The sequence below is a fragment of the Sporothrix schenckii genome (genome assembly GCF_000961545.1).
Source record: "Sporothrix schenckii 1099-18 chromosome Unknown Cont41, whole genome shotgun sequence".
Classification (NCBI taxonomy): domain Eukaryota; kingdom Fungi; phylum Ascomycota; class Sordariomycetes; order Ophiostomatales; family Ophiostomataceae; genus Sporothrix; species Sporothrix schenckii.
Genome location: NW_015971142.1, coordinates 551,759 through 570,349, shown reverse-complemented (window position 1 = coordinate 570,349; position 18,591 = coordinate 551,759). Strand labels below are relative to the sequence as shown.

At 54.8% G+C, this 18,591-nt stretch overlaps 7 protein-coding genes across 7 annotated transcripts; 4 read left to right on the top strand and 3 right to left on the bottom strand.

The window, feature by feature from the left end:
• Positions 1–111: 111 nt before the first annotated feature.
• Positions 112–2,597, top strand: SPSK_07071 (solute carrier family 9 (sodium/hydrogen exchanger), member 6/7; the record flags this gene model as incomplete). The annotated part of the gene is made up of 4 exons (XM_016733740.1): positions 112–166; positions 302–577; positions 651–1,310; positions 1,381–2,597. 4 exons carry the CDS (start codon positions 112–114, stop codon positions 2,595–2,597), a joined length of 2,208 nt encoding a protein of 735 aa, XP_016590485.1.
• A 1,359-nt stretch (positions 2,598–3,956) lies between these two features.
• Positions 3,957–5,657, top strand: SPSK_07370 (uncharacterized protein; the record flags this gene model as incomplete). Its single annotated transcript, XM_016734034.1, has 1 exon — positions 3,957–5,657. The coding sequence occupies one exon, from the start codon at positions 3,957–3,959 to the stop codon at positions 5,655–5,657; it is 1,701 nt and encodes a 566-aa protein (XP_016590484.1).
• Positions 5,658–6,516: 859 nt separating this feature from the next.
• Positions 6,517–8,225, bottom strand: SPSK_07364 (MAPKKK cascade protein kinase regulator Ste50; the record flags this gene model as incomplete). The annotated part of the gene is made up of 3 exons (XM_016734028.1): positions 6,517–7,589; positions 7,679–7,840; positions 7,952–8,225. The coding sequence occupies 3 exons, from the start codon at positions 8,223–8,225 to the stop codon at positions 6,517–6,519; spliced, it is 1,509 nt and encodes a 502-aa protein (XP_016590483.1).
• Positions 8,226–10,050: 1,825 nt separating this feature from the next.
• Positions 10,051–10,401, top strand: SPSK_08142 (uncharacterized protein; the record flags this gene model as incomplete). Its single annotated transcript, XM_016734783.1, has 2 exons — positions 10,051–10,207; positions 10,256–10,401. 2 exons carry the CDS (start codon positions 10,051–10,053, stop codon positions 10,399–10,401), a joined length of 303 nt encoding a protein of 100 aa, XP_016590482.1.
• Positions 10,402–11,939: 1,538 nt separating this feature from the next.
• On the bottom strand, positions 11,940–13,939 carry SPSK_07212 (transcription factor iiic-like protein; the record flags this gene model as incomplete). The annotated part of the gene is made up of 2 exons (XM_016733876.1): positions 11,940–13,804; positions 13,888–13,939. The coding sequence occupies 2 exons, from the start codon at positions 13,937–13,939 to the stop codon at positions 11,940–11,942; spliced, it is 1,917 nt and encodes a 638-aa protein (XP_016590481.1).
• A 1,049-nt stretch (positions 13,940–14,988) lies between these two features.
• Positions 14,989–16,959, bottom strand: SPSK_07227 (serine palmitoyltransferase; the record flags this gene model as incomplete). Its single annotated transcript, XM_016733891.1, has 1 exon — positions 14,989–16,959. The coding sequence occupies one exon, from the start codon at positions 16,957–16,959 to the stop codon at positions 14,989–14,991; it is 1,971 nt and encodes a 656-aa protein (XP_016590480.1).
• Positions 16,960–18,055: 1,096 nt separating this feature from the next.
• On the top strand, positions 18,056–18,349 carry SPSK_08177 (uncharacterized protein; the record flags this gene model as incomplete). Its single annotated transcript, XM_016734815.1, has 1 exon — positions 18,056–18,349. The coding sequence occupies one exon, from the start codon at positions 18,056–18,058 to the stop codon at positions 18,347–18,349; it is 294 nt and encodes a 97-aa protein (XP_016590479.1).
• Positions 18,350–18,591: the final 242 nt, after the last annotated feature.

Below are 18,591 nucleotides of genomic sequence, written 5' to 3'. Positions count from 1 at the left end.
TGAAACCCCCCTGCCAAGCACAACTCACGATCGCTCGACCACCGTCCAATTTTCATTACCTCATACGCTTCGACGGACACACCTTGGCGGCGTATTCCACGTGCTGCCACCATGCCGAACGGTGAGATGTGGTCCATGGTGACCGGCACCGTGGTGGAGCTGGCCCGTACGTTATCCGAAGCTGTTGTTTCACGAGAACCTATTCTGCCAAGAACCACGATGGAAATGCTGACACTGGCCCTCCAACAACAGGAAGAGCGAGCGAGGACATAGACTCTGAAGGTACGCAATTGCTGAGTAGCGGTCAGGACGTTGTTGGTGGCTGGATGGAGGCCGTGGGCGACCACAACGGACGACGAGACGTTGAGATGTGAAAGGCATCCGCAATCCATTCTCGACCGACACAAGGGCAAAACTGACACGTCGGCAGGCGGCGACTCGTCCGAGAAGGAAATCAACGCATCATGGGCCATCTTCATCCAGATCATGCTGCTGATCGTGGCCTTCTTCACAAGCTACATCCTGCAGCAGCAAAAGGTTACGGCCGTCCACGAAACGGTCATCTCCATCTTCGCAGGTGAGCCTCCCATACTTTCGTCAACCTCACCACTGAGCTCAGCCTAACCCCTAACCCCTACCCCCTTGCCTAGGTATGACGGTTGGCCTTATCCTCCGCGTAACGGCCGGCGACAGTATCCGTGAAATCGTCAGTTTCGACTATCAGGTCTTCTTTAATTTGCTGCTACCACCGATTATCCTCTCCTCCGGCTACGAGTTGCATCAAGGGAATTTCTTCCGAAATATAGGCACCATCCTCACGTTTGCGTTCGCCGGCACCTTCTTGTCGGCCATTGTCATTGGCGTCATTCTGTGGCTGTACACGCGCATCCCGCTCGAGGGCCTCACCATGAATTGGATCGACGCCATTTCTGTTGGCGCCACCCTCTCGGCCACCGACCCCGTGACGATCCTGGCCATTTTCAACTCGTACAAGGTCGACCCGAAGCTGTACACAATCATCTTTGGCGAGTCGATCCTGAACGACGCCATTGCCATTGTCATTTTCGAGTCGGCGCAAAAGTCCAAGAACGGCTCGGCCACATCGTCGAGCATTGTCAGCCTGCTGAAAGGTATCGGCATTTTCTTGAAGGACTTCTTCGGCAGCATGTTGATCGGTGCCCTGGTCGGCATCATTGCAGCGCTCTGCCTCAAGTACACCTACGTGCGCCGCTACCCCAAGATTGAGAGCTGTCTGATTGTGCTCATTGCCTACGCCACCTATTTCTTTTCTCAGGCTGTGGAGATGTCTGGTATGTCTCGTGGACTTTCCTTCATATCGGTTTGAACCGCCACGCCTGTGCTCGCTGCTAACCCCGCTAGGTATCGTGTCTCTGCTGTTCTGCGGAATAACTCTCAAGCACTACGCCTACTTCAACATGTCCCGTCGCACGCAGCTCACCACCAAATACATCTTCCAGGTGCTTGCGCAGCTCTCCGAAAACTTCATCTTCATCTACCTTGGGCTCTCGCTCTTCACCGAAAAGGACCTGCAGTATCAGCCGCTGCTCATCATCGTCACTGTTATCGCCGTGTGTGCGGCGCGTTGGGTCGCCGTGTTCCCGCTGTCCAAGGCGATCAACTGGTTCATTCACTACCGCGAGCGCCGCCGCGGCATTGTCAACTCAGCCGACGAGCTGCCGTACAACTACCAGGCGATGCTCTTCTGGGCCGGCCTGCGTGGTGCAGTCGGCGTCGCTCTTGCGGCGCTGCTGACCGGCAAGGATACGTACGCGCTCAAGGCTACCGTGCTTGTTGTGGTGGTGTTGACCGTCATCATCTTTGGCGGCACCACGGCACGCATGCTCGAGATCCTCGGCATCCGGACCGGCGTGGTCGACGAGATCGACTCGGACGACGAGTTTGACATTGAGCCCGTCGGGAACTATGCGAAGCGCAATGGCGGCTTCGGCTACAACCCACCGCGCGTTCCGGGCACGTATGCCGGCTCGCCCCTGCCTCTCAACCGGCTGGGCAGCAGTAGCGGCGGCGGCAGCAGTGGTGGTGGCGCCGGGGCCAACGGCACAAAACGCGGATACTATCCCAGCGGCAGCGCAGATGATGGTGCTGACCACCGCAGCTGGACAACGGGCATGCGGTCGCCCAACCCAATGGGCGGCGGCTCGAGCCTTAGCCGTAAGAGCTCTACGCACGATCTGGCGTCTGGCGAGCGGTCCGACCTGCTGGGCTACTCGGCCAGCGCTACCGACTCCGAAGTCGGCAGTGACATTGACACATCCGACCTGCCGCCACCGGCACCCCGCCGGCGGTCCAGTCCCATGCCACCAGGCGCACCCGAATCGTACGAAGTCGACGTGGGCGGCAGCAGTTCCGCTGCGGCCGCAGGAGCCGCAGGCAGTTCAGCAGCTGCAGGGACGAGCACACCCACCACGCACATGTCGGCCACGGCGGCCATCCGGCAGTTGTGGAATACGGAAGATCCGACGGCGCTGCTGCGGCAGCTCGACGAAGACTTCATCAAGCCGAGGCTGCTGCTGGACGGCGGCAATGGACGCGGCAACGGCGGCAGCAATGTATGATGACTCTTTCTATCTCATTCTTTTTTGGTCGTTTTTTCTCGCCCGTTTGCTTTCCATTGTTACGATACGAAACCCACGGGTTTCTTCTATGTTTATGCAGCTCCAGGTTTGAAAGAAGGGGCACAGGTGGGAGGGGAGACGGCGGAGACGGTCGACTTAGAGGAGGGGAGATTCGCTTTAAATAGATTTCGATTGAGGTGGGATGGATTGAGAGCCGGCCAGGGTGTAGTTTTCAATTTCTTTTTTATAACTCTTTTTGGCACCTATTTTTGGGCACTGGGGTCTTTGCACTGTAAAACGGACATTGACGTACATTTTTTAGACACATTGGCAAATGAAAATATGATAAATGCTACATACTCGAGAACTATGTGAAAGTTGGCTGACGAAGCAAAGATGATATTGATCTTTTCACCTCTTAATTTTTCCTCCGAAGAAATAAAATAAAATAAAATAAAAATAAAAGAGATCAAAGTTACTCGCATCGTTGCTTTTTGTACAACGCAATTGCATCCGCGTACATCCACGTACTTCCTTTTCCATTCTCGCATTCGTATTCGAATCGTACGACACGAAATTGTGCCGGGAGTCCTTCGGGTGGAAATGTCGGTGCCTGATCGGCCCTGTGGTTCCCTGTCTATTTTTAACAGAAAATCGTGTGGCAAAATAGGTGAAATCGGGAGCGTCGTTGACGACGGGCACCTTCCATGTTGACAGCCTCCTGGTAATGTGGGGCCAATTGCGTCGCTCTTTCCAGCCTTTCGTCCTGTAGGAAGCTACGACCGATAGCGCATATTGGACCCCAGGCCGAGCCTGCTCAGCCTGCTTGGGGCGCTCCGCCTCCAGGTACAATTATTGCCTTTTCTAGCCTCGAGTTAACGGCAAGGCGCAACCAAAAACAACGTTCCTGCCTTGTCTGTGCCCGTGATATCCCAGAGCCTTTATCTTGAGCCTCTCCAAAAGCTTTCCCACAGCCTTTAGTCCCTTTCAACACGTACTTCTGCCAACCTCCTCTTCACAACATTGCCCTCAAACCTCCCTTCGCATTATATCGATAACTGGATTAGGTCTCAGTCTCGCTTGGAATCCGCAACGCCGCTAACGAGGGCATCGCAGGCCCTGACAACTGCCTCCTCTTTCTCTCGTCTCTGCTACGACCGGCAGAAGCACTTTCTTTTTATATCTTTGACCTGTCTCTGCAGCAGAGCGCTGTGGGCGCACCTTCGCACCCAACTTGTTTTCTCATCTCAGACGTCTCAGGCGGCAGCTACATTCTCCCCGAAATCAGCTCGGCAGGGCGAACCTACCAACGCTTCACATCTTGTCGACGAGGCTCGTTCTCGAAGCCAACCGCTCGTCATGCTCGACGAAAACCTTCCCACATTCATTTTCCGGCCTATGCCAGACCACCCCTCGAGTTCCGTCGTCTACTTCACGCGCAGCGGTTCCGACCCCGCCCCCGAATACGTGCTACGCATCGCCGACCCTGTGTCAAAGCCTGCCTGTCGTGGCGTCTATGCAGCGGCCCTCACCGATCCTTACAACAGCAGCGATGTTGTCTACGGTGAAGCGGCCGTGACGCCCGAGTGGCAGCAGCCTACGCTGTCGGCGGCTGAGGTGCGGGAACACCGGGAACACGGCACCGAAGCTGCTGGCCAAACGCCCAAAATCCCCGACTCGTTTGCCGTTCAGCTCTACAATCCGGACCAGTCCGTGGTCGTGCGGTATACGCCAAGAAGCTGGAACCGCACCGAGTCGTGGGAGTTTGAGATCCCCATCGAGACGTTCCGCGCGCCCAGCGCGAGCCGGCTCGACCGGCAACAGATGCTCCCCGAATCCACGGCCACGTCGTCGGCAGCTGCGGGTGACGCTGTCGTCAATGTTACGCCCAAGAACGCGTTCCGCTGGAAGCGGGACGGCCGCTTGGGCAACAAGGACATGACGTGCTACATGACGGGCCAGACGGTGGGGCTGCAGCGCAGCAAGGAGCCCGACATCACGGTGGCCTTGTTCAAGCACGCGCGCGACCCTGCGGTGACCATTTACGAGCCGAACCTGCAGCGGGTGGAAGTGCAGGATCGCAAGGGCCTGGATCTGGTGCTGCTCCTGAGCGCACAGGTGATCCGTGACTTGTACCTAGTGCCACGGTCGGACCCGTTCAACTTGGAGGGTGGTGCTGCAGCGACTGGCGGTGGTCGGCGAAAGAATTCCCGCCCGGCTGGTGCGACACTACCCATACCTGCGCCTGGATCTGCAGCCAACATAGCACCAAGCGGCCATGGCGCCGGCTCGCGGCCACACGCCACTCACGACGGACCGGCCGTGATGACATCCGCCATAGCGAGCGGGCCAGGAGGGCCGGTTGGCGGTGGTGGCGGCGGCAGTGTTGCTGGCTCTACGCCCTCAGCTGCCGCGATTGATGCGGAGACCAAGCGCCTGCAGGCGATGCTGGAGCGCGAGGAAAAAGAGCGCGCGAAGCGGGAGCGTGAGGAGGAGAGGCGCATCAAGAAGATGCTCGAGGCCGAGGAGAAGGAGCAGCGGCTGCGCGAGGCCGAGATCGCCAAAGAAACCGAGCGGCTGCGAAGGAAGTATGGCACCGAGGGCCAGGAACTGCCGTCAGCCGTGCCACCGCCACCCGGCCCGCCCAGTGCATCGCGGCCTGTCCCTCCACCGCCGCCGCCCACGGCCTCTTCGTACAACAACGGCTACTACTACCCGCCGCCTCAGCAGCACTACCTACAGCACCCAGCACTTCCCCCGCGGCCGGTAAGTGCAGGGCCACCCAGCGCTTCGAATTCGAGTTCGCGGTGGCAAAGGCCCCGACCAGGAGGCGGCGCTACTAACAGCGGCTACCACCATGCCAGTAGCGATAACCACATCGGCACCGGCAACAGCAGCGGAAATGGCCGCAGAAAGTCCAGTGCATTCTTGAGCAACCCGGCGGCCAGTGTCAGCGGGTTCTTTTCGTCGTCCTCGTCCGCCAACCCGAACCGGTCTTCGTCGGCTGCGCCGGGTGACGAACGCAGCCGTATTCAGAAGAAGAGGAGTGTGCATTTCTAAGCGTCATCATTCATCGTCTCTACCCAAAGGCAGCTTTTTCCGCCAACAAATGGGAAGGAATTTTTCAACTCTTTTGGATCCAGATCTTTGTTTTCATTTCGCATGCCTCACATCTGTCGGTCGCAATTTATACCCCATTGGAATGGTAAATTCTGTTTTCAACACATGTATTGTTTCTAACTTTTGCAGCACAGCATAGCCAGTCTATTAGTTGTTTTTCTCACATTGCGCTTTCAAATATAGCCACACCGAATAAGTTTCAAACTACAAGGACATATATCAAAGACTGAGATGAATTAAGGGCTTATATATAAGGGCGGTGCAGTAGATACACGCGTATGTAGATGCGAAGCAATATACCGGGGAAAACGCCTGCCCTCCAAAGTAGTAATATATATAGGACAAATCAAAGCCAGAAACACAAAAGGGTTCGTCAGCCTCGGTCCTTGCCTTGTCATGATGCAGTCGCAAGGGCAGCCGCTTTTTCTTCCTTCTCCAAAGGGCCAAAAGTACAAAATGCTCAATGCTTTGGTGGTTGTCCCACACAGCGAACAAACACGATCCCGCCCTTCTCTCTGTCGGTCCTTTGGTGCAGCCTTCTCGGTTTCTCAGAATGTGCGTTGACGAACACACGTATGGACGCACGGTTGTCTTTATGACTGTCAGGCGATGAATGCTTAACCTGCCCATAGAGCAAGAATCGTAGCATCGTGTTGTTCTACCGCGCTTCGCGCTCGGTAGGGGAATGGCGCCGGAAGTGCTTGCTTTCGACAACTGTCCTTGGGCTTGCGCCAAGAGGAGTGCACTTCAAGTTTCAACTGTCATCATCTCATTCCTTCCACACAGAGTCCTACATTGTTCATATGATACCCCCCGGCGGGTCATAGGCAGTTGACGTCCCCCGAGCCGCTGCATTCAGGCCTGCACTGCCCGGCACATCTGTTGGTCCATCCGCTGGCGCATTTGCCGTCTTCCGAAGCATGAACATTGGCTTCTTGCCTTCTTTATCCAGCTGTTTGAAGAGGATGAGCGGCTTCTCGTTCAAGGCTAGGCACCGCTCTTGGTCACCATACACAATATACAGCGCGTACTGGTCGGGAGGTGCGTTGATCTGATAGCGTCGTAGGGCAGCCGGCAGGACCTTGTAGCAAGGGTCATCCATGCTCACGCGGAATGACTTGAAAATCTCCACGGATGCATTGCTGCCAGGCGTGTCGGGAGCAGGAGTCTGCATCCGCCGTGGTGCGCCGGTGTGCTTGTCACGAGATGAGGAGTTGTAGGCGTGGTCGCTCTCGGCAAAGGTCGAACGACCGGATGGAGTAGGTTGGTCGGAGCGGTAGGAGCGGGAGGCGAGCGTGGTTCCGTTCATGGAGATGGGCGGAGATGTTGGAGATGGTATATTGGGCGAGGGGTATGATGGTGAGGAGGCGGTCTGGCCGTTGCCATTTGCCGCGGCCAGGTGTTGTGAGGAGAGCACGGCACGTTCGGCGGCATTGGCAGGATCGAGGGTTTGCTCGGCGATCATCCGATCGTGCGAGATTTGGAGGTGTGTGGGAGATGTGGTTTTCGGTGTCGTCCCTGTCGGGACCATTTTCCGGGTCGAATACTGGCGCTTGATGTTGATGGACTGTGTGCCGGATTGAGGCGTTGGTACAGGAGGAGAAATGATGGCTTCAAAGGGATAGGACTGATCGTTGTTGGCGGTGGTGGTGCTGCTGCCATTGCTGTTCACATGCGGTAGCGGTTGTTGGGCATCTTTGACGAGACGCAGAGCCGGCAGGACATCTTCGCGCAAACGGCGGAAGTCATCGGTTAGACGTCGGTAGTCCTGCTCGAATAGGCTCATGCGCTCGTCTCGTAAGCGCAGCTGCTCGACGAGGTGCTTGATGTCCTTCAGTGTGGCCATGGTGGCTTGCGCTTCAGTTTCGGCGGCTAACGGTGGGTAGCATGTTAGAATAAACACTCGACGAATAGTGAATGAGGCTTGGTTGAGGTTTGGGAACGCGGGCCAAAATACATACTTAGAGGGACATAGTGGTCGCTCTCTATCGGGACCTCCTGAGCCTTCTTGACTTCGTAGACACTCTTGAGGATTGTCAAGCGGTGGCCGACACTGTTGATGCCCATTTGCTTCAGATCGTCGTGTAGTAGGGCAACAAGCGCCTCGCCAACGATCTCGTTCTCTGGTCCATGGGGTTAGCACAAGCCAACAACAACAGCGGCCGTCGAATGATGCAAGGTACAGGCCAAGTACGATGCAGGGGCTGCAGACGCTCCCCTATCGCCAAACGTACCGATGAACCCATCTGCATATTGTTGTAGACCAATCGTGGCTATAAAATCAGCACACTCCTCGGCGCTCCAGTCCGTGATGATCGTTTCGGGTAGCCGATCGGCGCTGCTGTGGTAGCCGTACGTGGTGGGCGTGTGTTCGGCGGATGGTATATCGGTCTCAGTGGGAGAAAGTTCGGATTCGGTGGCGTCGATCGGGGAGCTGTCGTGGATGTCGCGCTCGTACTCATCGTCGGCGTCGGATTCGGCGTACGCCGTGCCCTGCTGGAAGCTCATGATGGCGGCGAGAGAATTTGGTTGTTCGTCAAGGACAGGTGGAGGGAGGAAGGGAAGTAGCGAGGGTGATGGCAGGAACAAACGTGGGCCAAAGCTGCAATAAGAGAGAGCGTGGACGTCGCTTCGCAGAACGAATATTCCTTATACGTCCACGATGTGTTGGGCTTAGCTGGCGAGCATCATCCGTGGAAACGCTTTCCTGCCTCTTCTTTGTCGTCTTTGAACGTCTTCGCTTCCGTTCTTCTCAAACTCTCGTCGACTAGATGTGGACGAGATTGGAGATGGGAAGCGAAGAGCGCGGTGCGAAGTGGACTGGGTACCTCCTTTCGCTGGGTTGGAAGAATGGCTCGCGCTACTGGCAGGAGCTCATTTAGAGCAACGGTGGCAGTTTGGCAAGGGAGGGCCGGACGGGGACTAAACCAAGGACTGACAGGAGAGCGACTAAGAAGGCGTGCGATTTGCGATTTGAGATTCGCAAAATGCAAGAGTTGATTCTTCGTCCAAGGGAATACAGAGGTGTAAGGAAAGGGGGAAAACTCGGAAAATGCAACGACGCAGAAAAGAAGGAGAGGGTGTGCAAATAGGCGGCTGTGGAATGGAAAGGGAGCCAGAGAGCCAAGCGCCGACCAGCTCCAGCGAGAAGCGAAAGGCGAAAAATGACGAGGGAAGGATTTCTGGGGTGGGCAATTGGACAAATGGAACGTCGAGGCGGGCGGCTTCCGCACAGTGGACTTGGGCCCGTGTTCAGTGCTGTGGTGCACTTGGGCCAGAGAGATCGGGTCGATGGTCGATGATCGCTATTGTTGGTGTAGGACAGAGGTCGAAGGGGTGGTGGAGGAGGAGGAAAAGGGACAAGAGAGAGAGATCACGAAGATTATAATAGAAGGACAAAAAGACGCAAAGGGCAGCAATACCAGGAAGGCACGACAGTAGACGAAGAGGAAAGAACGACACTGCAACCCCGAAGATTCCAGAGGGAAGGAACGACAGCGCTGTTGCGCTTGTGCCGGGACGACGGGGCATTGACTCGAAGCGTCAAAGTGAGCAGGGCAGGAGCGTTCTGGATGGGCACATTAGTACAGCGCAGTGCCGCCGAGTGGGTAGAGTTTGGCAGGCGCGGCCCACTCAAGCAGAAGCAACAACTTAGACAAGCTCACAAGGGACTGGACACACCTAAAGCATAAGCCAGGGGGTGGTATATTTAGAGTCTAGCGCCCACAGCACATTGGTGCCCTGCGGCAGTAAGTGGGGACAAGAGGGGACGTGAGAGGGGCAGAAGGCAGGAGAAGGCAGGAGGAAAGGACGACGACGAGGGCAAGAGCGCTGCCTTGGGCATACATCAGGGCAAGAGCCAAGCCTTGCCGTACAGTTAGAGAAGGAGGGAATGACATCGTCGGGGGCAAGAAGGAAAGCACGCTTTCTGAGTGGTCCTGAGCCAAATTTGCCGATTAAGAAGCCCTCTCGCTTGTGCATCATTTGAAGCAACGGGAATCTGCCCTATTCGTGCAAGCACACCGACTCAGTCCTGTGGCACACTTAGACCGTCGTATGTGTTGTCCTATGCCTTGACTTTTGCTTGCCAGCATATATTGTCTGCTTGTGAGTTGGGAGCCTCTTCCTGCCCAAACGTTCACAGAGATGGCCAGGAGTGGGAGGAGCGATGGGCAAGCAAACCAAGACATCCCAAAACGCCACCTCCGGAGCTGCAGCCACTCACAACTGAGTAAGCAGGAGGGGGAAATCAGCAGCACACCACGAAGGGTGAAGTCAAAAGGCCAAGGACCATGCAGGTTGTGCAAGTCCAGAACAACAGCCATGCAAGAGAATGGATATGGCGTCCCAAAGCGTGCTAGACCGCTGGCAGGACAGCACCTGGATCGAGCAACGACAAGAGACAGGCCAGCCAGGTCCACCCGCATTCTGCCAACGCCGCAGCGTGCATCGTCCTGCAGCCCGCTGGTGTCTGCGCTCTCTGGATACAGGTACGTACCAGTATGGAGGAAATTGTCGACCTGACGGAGTACTTGCAGATACGGAAGAGGACATGGCTCTCGGCGAGCGGAGCCTACTACAGCCTTGTCTGTGGACACTATGTGCAGGAACGCTTTCACCAACCGGCGATATATCACTTCCCCAACTTCATGTCCCGACAGACGAGACGGAAAACGGACGATAGTCTCCTTGCAGTTTTATGGCGCACGTTTTACAGGCGCCTGGTCTACAACCTGTCCCAAACGACGCAACTCGATAAGTTGATCTTGGTTGAGGCTGGGATGATGAGCTCATCTGACTCGAGAACTACGGATGAGTTCTTTGCACAGACAACGTTTGTGATGGTGGGATGCATGATACAAACTGTGGACGTGCACTTTTGGTGTCTACGCAACCGACGCAGTCCTTTTCCTTTCCTTCTTGTGACATATTAGCCAATGGCTGGCTGAGTGTGCCTCGTCCAAACACTGGCACGGAGCAGTGCTTCGCTTCTTGCCCAACCCATCCATCCCAGGGCCGGCGGTTTTTGTAAGTGGTTGCATGGAGTGGGTTGGAGGCACTGGATAGAGGGGGAATCTTTACCAAAATAATAATAAAAAGAAAAAAATAAGAAGAAAAGAAGAGCAGCGAAAGAAAACGAGAGAAGGCATGTAAGGATCAAAGGAAACAGGGGTAAGGGGGTGTGAGAGGCCCCGACCGAGGCAAAGAGCGACATGGCTGCTTCCCGATGGTTTGAAACAGCTGCTCCGTTGGCCGCTCCCGAGATAGTTTCAGCTTTTTTCATTGTCGAGAAAGTAAGATGCTGCTGCGTGCGCTTTTTTTATTTCGTTTTTTCCGTTGCACTGTTCTCTTTTGCCCTTTTGTCAGCATGGCCTCGTTGTTTTGTATCCTTGCCATTCGTCTATAACTCAAGAGCCATTTGTGTTCGCCTTGTTCCTTATCTTTCGTGTTCGTTCATTCGCATCACCACTTGAAACTCGACCGACTGCTAATTTTGTTTTTATTTAATTTAATTATTTAATTTAATTTTATTAATTTTTTTTCTTTCAACATCTTCTATTCAGGACATTACTTTTTTCGTTCTGTTCTCACTTCAATTTCTGTATGAAGCATCATCTGGGCAGTAGACTTACGTGTCACGTAGATCGCCCTCTTCCTCAACCCGGCCCTCACCCTCGAAGTCGCTTCTGATTTTGGCTATTCCACTGCCTGGTTTGTGTGGGCTCCGCTTTGTCCATCCCAAACACGGCTCCTCTCTCGACACATAATACCCTCTTTTGCCTGGTCACTGCTCGCCGTAGATCATGCGGAGGATAAGTTGTCCTCTTGATGCTGGACGGAAATCCCCTTTCTTTTTCTATTCTCGGCGTGCCCCTTGTCGCCCTTTTTCGTTCCAGACTTGCATCTTGTATTCTTTGTCCCTATTTGTCGAAGAATCTCTTGTAGCCCAAGTTTTTCTATTTTCTTTTTTCTTCTAGAACATTTGTCAAGAGTAAATCCGCAGCCATGGCAAAGGTCTTGGCAGTGTCTGAATAGCGAGCATCATTGTTTCTATTTAATGGCCATTCTGATTATCATAACGCGGCCATCATAACAGGTATGGCGTCTGTGTCTGCGTACAGCAATATACAACCTGCAAGTGGTATGAAGATACACAGCATATCAAAAGAACACACGCAAGGCTTTGCTACAGGCCGCTAAAGGCCCCGCAAGTCCTTGTCCTTATCGACCAAACCGCGACAGCGTCTTGGTCGACTTGGCCTGCGCACCCTCCAACATCTTGGAAAAGTCGCGGAACAAAGAGTCGACCGTGCCGTTAGCTTCCCAGTCGTCCACAATGTTGTTAGCAAAGGCGCGCCGCTTCTTCGTCTTCATCTTCTTCTTGCGGCCCTCCAGCTGGTCCAGCAGATGGTCCGCCTGGAGCTTCTCTTCCACCCAGTCTTTGAGTGCCCGTCGCCAATGCAAAAGGTCGTGTGCCGTCTCGGCGTTGCTGTGACAGACGACGCCAACGTACCACTGTCGCGACGTGGGAGGAAGGCTGTTTCCATTCATATCAATTGACACGTGGTCAACATCTGGTTCGTCCTCCTCGTCGCTGTCTGCTTCTTCAATGTCGTCGAGCGTCTTGCTGTCGTAGGCCTTGCCGCTGAACATAACCCGGAAAGACGCCGGGTGGTTCGTTCGCCCGCACGCGTGGCACACGTTCTCGTCCATGCCGGGGATGACGATGCTGTCCTTTTTGCCTCCAGACGGCCGGATGTTGAAGCTGTCCATGTACGGCCGCGCACGCAGCGTGCCGTAAAACTCGGGCGTCCACACCGACGAGATGAACCGGGACTGCGCCAGCCCGCCGACCTCGCGGTCCAGCCGGCCCCATGCGACCTTGTACAGCTCGTCGTCCGACTCGGCAAACACGCCGCCAGGATTCACGCGCCGGTGCACCAGCCACTCAATGGCGTCTTTGAAATGGCTCTTGAGCGGCTTGTGTGCCTGGAAGGTAAACTGCAGCGGAATCTCCCGCCGCAGCATGGCCTGCTCGTCCTCGGCGTCGCTACCGTCCGGCGCACCGAGCAGGCCCGTGTGGCTGTCGTCGATGAAATCGGCCATGTCCTCGGCCTCTTCGTCGTCTTCGTTGGTCACCTCGCCGTCGCCCAGACGCAAATTGTCGTAGCCGTCGTCCGACTCTTCATCGTACTGGCTGCGGAGCCGCATGATGGCAGAGAACTGCTCCTGCTCCTGCTCGCGCTCTGCCTTCCTCCTCTTCTCCTCCTTCTTCTTCTTCTTCTTGTCCTTCTTCCACTTTCTCTTCACGTCCTTTTCCATCTGCTCGGCGGAGACAGGCTCTGCTTCGTCTACGTCGTCGGCTGCTTCTTTGTGCTCCTCCACTGCCTCCTCGTCGTCGTCCTCAAAATCCGACAGCGCAACGTGGTCCGGGTCTTTGTCGTAGAGCGCTTTCCGAGGCTGTTCTTCGTCCGAGAACGAGTCCTCCAGATCGCTTTCTGTGACTTTCTCGCCCAGCCGCCGTCGCCGTAGCAATTCCATATGGCGCTGCCGGGCTGATCGCGGGCCACTTTTCCGTGCCGAGCGCGAGACGCTAATTGTCGGCTGTTGCTGTTGTGCTGGTGTCGAACGAATCAGCCGTGACGGTGTTTGCTTTGGTGGCGGTGTGAGGATGACAAGGTCGTCGCTGCTGTCGTCACTGCCGGAAGACGGTTGGCGACCCCGGCGAAGTCGTTTTGCTGGCCGCACATCATCGTCATCGTCGTCGTCGTCGTCATCCGATATGGCTACCGGCTTGGACGTGGACCGTCTTGGCAGTTCATCGATCGTATCGTCAGAGTCACTGCCGTCCTCATCCTCCTCTTCGTCGTCGCCGTCCACAATTATACCACGGCGAGACTTGTTCGGCACGGGTGATGAGTTTGCCCCAGGTGGTGCTGTTCTTTTCCTTCCAGATCTTTGTATGGGAAGGTCGTCCTCGTCATCATCAGCACCGTCATGGTCATCACGGCTGTCGGATCTGTTGACCACTACGGCGTTCCAGGAAACAGGAGAAGAGCCAGAAGCTCTAAATTGCGCGGCTCTGCCTGGAGAGGTGCAAATATCAAAATGGTCAGCCCACTGACTCGCAAACCGGCCAAGTGCATGTGACAATCGGTGCGGTACATACCTAATACATCCTCAATCGTAATCTGCTTGCTCTTTTTCTTCGACCGGCCCATCTTTGTCGAGGAGACGAGATATCTGTTAGGCAGATAGGACGAAAGACAAGACGGTGTTTGGTTGTAAAGAATGAAGCTAAGAGGAGGTGGAGAAAAAGAAAGAATCAAGCGGGAATCCACCCTACCCGTGAATCGGGTCGGCCAGGCTGTCTCAGTTACAATAACGGAGAAGTGCGTATGTCGAGTAAAAACGCGTGAGTGAATGAGAAGAGTCGGCCTGGTGCCTTTCACTGATCAGCCAGTAGTCCACAAAACAATGGCGGTATATTATGCCAGAATCCAGAAAATGAACGTATTAACGGCAATATACAAAATGTTGGACAATGTGGCGAATGCCTCAACTCCAAGTGTGTCCATTCATGTTGAGAATTCAAAGAAGCCGCGTTCAATCAATCGTCATTAGAACTTCTCGCCGCGGAGTCACGTGACATAATTTACGGCGAATTCCAACTGATAGCACCTCGTACAACATCACTCTGAGTGCTCACCAATCACCACTGACAAACATCAATTATCGCATACCACAATACGATTGTTTCTATGGAAATGCTTGGTTTCGCGGTTAAGTATCTAAAAGCTTGGAACCCTTGTCCAGAGAATGCGCCCAGGACACCGATCTATTGCAAACGGCTCCCCCCGAAAATTATACACCATATTAAGATACAATAACACCCAGCCGGCCGTCATGTCCCCGGAGCAAAAGTGAATGAATAAGAAAAAGAATAGAAAAGTGGAGCGTACATCCAAGGGGGGAGGGCGATAATAATTAATGAATAGGAGGTCTTGGAAATCAAGTGAAGAAGAGGGAAGAAGAGGAAGGAAAAGACAGCTGATGAAAACCAGAGAGGCTGCACAGAGGAAGATGATCTACACAGTCCCATCCTTGAACGCCAGAAAGTATAGTAAGATCCCCGGTGTGGATGGTACTTCCACGGTTTTGACTATCGGCGTCTCACGAAGAGCGTGGTCAAATGCTTCAGCATTCTCTCCCTTCCCATTTGTCGCAATTGCATGTCGCTGATGATGCGTTGGTAATGCGATGGAAGGTTCTACCGTAGTCGCTTCTTGGCGTCCTCCTCGCCAGCAGCAATGACGTCCTCAATCTTCCACCGGGGCGCACGGATGACAGCCTTGGAACCTTCCCGCTTGATCATCTCCCGTTCCATCTCGGGGGTCACGCTAGCAGGGAGAGGCTCCAAGCCGCCGGCAATGCCCGTGGAGAACTTGAGCTGCAAAATGTCACCGACCTCGTCGCAGGCAATCAACAGGCGGTCCATGTCTTCCTTGGTGTGAGACGAGGAAATACAGAAGCGAGCACGAGAGCTGATAAGCGGCGTGGCAGGGTAACCGACGATAACGACAGAGATTTTCCGCTTCAGCATTTCTCGACTGAAGGAAGACATCTTGCCGGGGCTGTAGAGGACAACAGGTATAATGGGCGAATCATCGTGGCCGTAGACAATGAAGCCGAGGCGCTTGAGTCCGAGGCGAAGGTAGCGGGAGTTGAAGGCGATACGCTGCAGCCGCTCTTCACCTTGGCCAGGGACGAGCTCGCCGGCAATGATCTTCAGAGACGACAGGATCTGTACCAGAACAGCAGGCGAAGGAGCCTCGCCGAAGTGTGTCGCAGCATTCGTGGCCTTGAGCTTCTCGATGATGTGCTTCTCACCGGAGACGTAACCACCGTTCGCACCAAAGGACTTTGTGAAAGTACCCATGAGGATGTCCACCTCAGAGGTGTCCACCTTGAAGTAGTCGCAGACACCGCGGCCGTTGCGGCCGACGGCACCAATGCTGTGAGCCTCATCAACAAATAAGAAGAACTTGTACTTGCGTTTCAGGGCAAGAACATTGGGCAGGTCCACCATGGTGCCCTCCATCGAGTACAAACCCTCGACGGCAACGAGAATTTTCTTCCACGGGCGGTGCGTGCGGGGCTGGCCTTGGGAGATGGCATCACGGAGGTGGCGTTCCAGGTCTTCCATGTCATTGTGCTTGAAGGAGCGGATGACGGCACCAGACACGCGGGCACCAATGCGGATAGAAGCGTGGTTCAGCTCGTCGGACAGGATCAGGCAGCCCTTGGACACAAGAGCAGGGAACGAGCTCGCGTTGGTCACAAAGCCCATGGAGAACACCATGGCAGCAGGCTTGCCGACAAACTTGGCAATTTCGCGCTCAACCTCCAGGGCCAAGTCGTTCGTGCCAGAATCAGCGCGGGAGCTACCGGCGGTGACACCGTACTTGCGCACAGCCTCTTCCGCAGCATCGGCACAGGGGCCCTCGGACTGGGCAAAGCCCAGGTAGTTGTATGAGCTGACATTCAGAGTCTCGGTGAAGGTGCCAGTAAACTGGTAGGTGTCGTTGTAGTCGTCCGACTTGCGGTCGAGGAGGGTAATGTAGCGGCCAGGGACACCAGTGGTGGGCCGAGCGAAGCAGTCGTCAAGACGCTTCTTGAGACGACGAACGTAAAAGTTGTCAAAGTCATCATTGAGCGGCGCATAGCCATTCTTAAGGCGAACGGTGGCGTTCACATTGGTCTTCTTGAAGTGGCGGCCAAAGAAATCGCGTGTATGGCCAAGTCCTATCAGGAGCAGATAACTAATGTACGTGGCCAAAAAGTAGTAGTATGGTGGCTCGTCGACGACGGGCGGGTCCAACGGACCGCCTGGGTGCTGGCTGACGTAGAGGTGGTTGCGGCTGAGAAGAGGGCCGAACTGCGCATCTTTGCGGCGCTGCAGCTCGGTCTCGGCATCTGATGGCGGCTCGAAAAGAGTGGTCGCCTCGTCGGAGACAGCCTCGCCGGCAGTCGCAGTCGAGAGCGAAATCTTAGGAAGGGAGAGGGTAGAGGCAGAGATGCCACCAGCGGCCGGAGACTGTTGCATGGCGAGGAGTGACTGCTGGGCGGTCATGTTCGTCTGGTCCCGGGACTTGGGGGAGGAGGAAAAGAACTGGGACAGGCGGCTGCCGCCTTTAGACTGTGATGATCTTCGCTCAGTCACCCTTTCCAACGGCGACATGCTGGAGTAACTCGAGAAAGGATTTGCAAGCTTGCGCGGCATCGCTAGGATGGGCAAGGCAGCAGCTGATGCAGCAAAACGGTGTCAGTATTCAGGAGTTTTTCTTGACTTTTGGGACGGATGCTCGAATAGGGCAGAGGGACAAGACAGCCAAAGTGGCCGATGCGGGAGGAAAAAGCAGGAAACAAATAATTCAGAGGTAGTAGAAAGTACGGCGAAGTAAGACGAAAGGGTGAACAGTGACGATGCAGGAAACCCAAGAAACGTGAGGTATGAAAGGTCCGGATTCCCGGGAGACAGGTGCAGTGAAAGGGAGAGACGATGGAAGTGACGGAGAGACACGAGGCCGCTTGCCGTATGAAAACGGACTGTAGGAGCGTTGGACAAGGTTGCCAAGGCGTGTGGATATACCCTGAAGCCAGTGGTAAGAAAAAGGGGCTGGGCAGTTGATGTCTTATTTTTTGGTAATAAAACGCGACGAGGGAAGGAGGGAAAGGGGAAAGGATCGATTTGGGGTCAAAGCTTGAGACGACAGGCGCGAACCACATTGCCCAATTCCGCCCCCCTGCTCAATCAGGCAATTGGGCAATGGGCCAAACGACAAACTAGGATGATAAGGCGTAGCGAAAGGGAGCTCCTGCTATTTCTTGGAAAACGAGGAGCAGTCCCAGCAGCTCAATTGTCTCGCTGCGGCTTCCATGTGTATCGTGCCTTCCTGCTCTCTTTGGATTTTGAAGTTGTTTTCGCGGTTGTGTTTGGATGCGTTATGTAGTCGAGGGAAGGAGCGATGCGAGACACGATGCACCGCCCTGCTGGGCGTAACGGCTGCGAAAATCAGAGACAAAACTTACGCAACAGTCCGTGGCTGGCGACTGAGACTCGCGTGCCCAACAGCCAACAACGACAAAATTGAAGGACAAGTGGAAGGTTGGCCGAGAACGAACGAGGCGAGTTCGACGAGACGAGGAAGTCGACCTCTGGGTTTTCTCTGCTTCCTCCTTGGAGATGGTTCGACGACTTTTGCCAAAAAGGAATGCGCAGGGGGGGGGTCGTCGGTCGTTTCGCGTCGCAGTTTCCTTCTCTATCACTTCCCACAATGCTCAATTCGACAATTGGCGAGCAAGGAAAGGAAGGAAGGAACAAACGGGACGAAGAATCGCAAAAGGTAAACCAGGAAAGGACGAATGTCGAGAAGGGAGACGAAAAGAAAAATAGAAAGCAGAAGAGGAGAGGATACCAACACAACGAGGACGAAAGTAGAGGCGAGATTTGCAAGGGAGGCCAGAATAGGAGAAAGAGCGCGCGAACGACGCGAATTAGGTTGAGACAGTATGGATTATGGGTTGCGAGCAGAGAGCACACTGGCAAGTCCCGAAATGACAAAGCGTGATGCCGTTTAATTAGCGGGGGCAGAAGGCGGGACGCAGTAAGAGAGATACATCGGCAGCGGCGCAAGTGACCAGCAATTCTCATGTCACGTATGGAGCCACCGTGCGCTGGTTACGGTGGATTTGGGACTCTTGTGGTCCCAAAATTTTTACAGAAGTCCTTTTTTTTCTTGTCCCCAATTCTCCCTCTGCCACTTCAAATTTCACTTGCCACTCACCCACCACAGCGCTAGCCTCGTAGTCT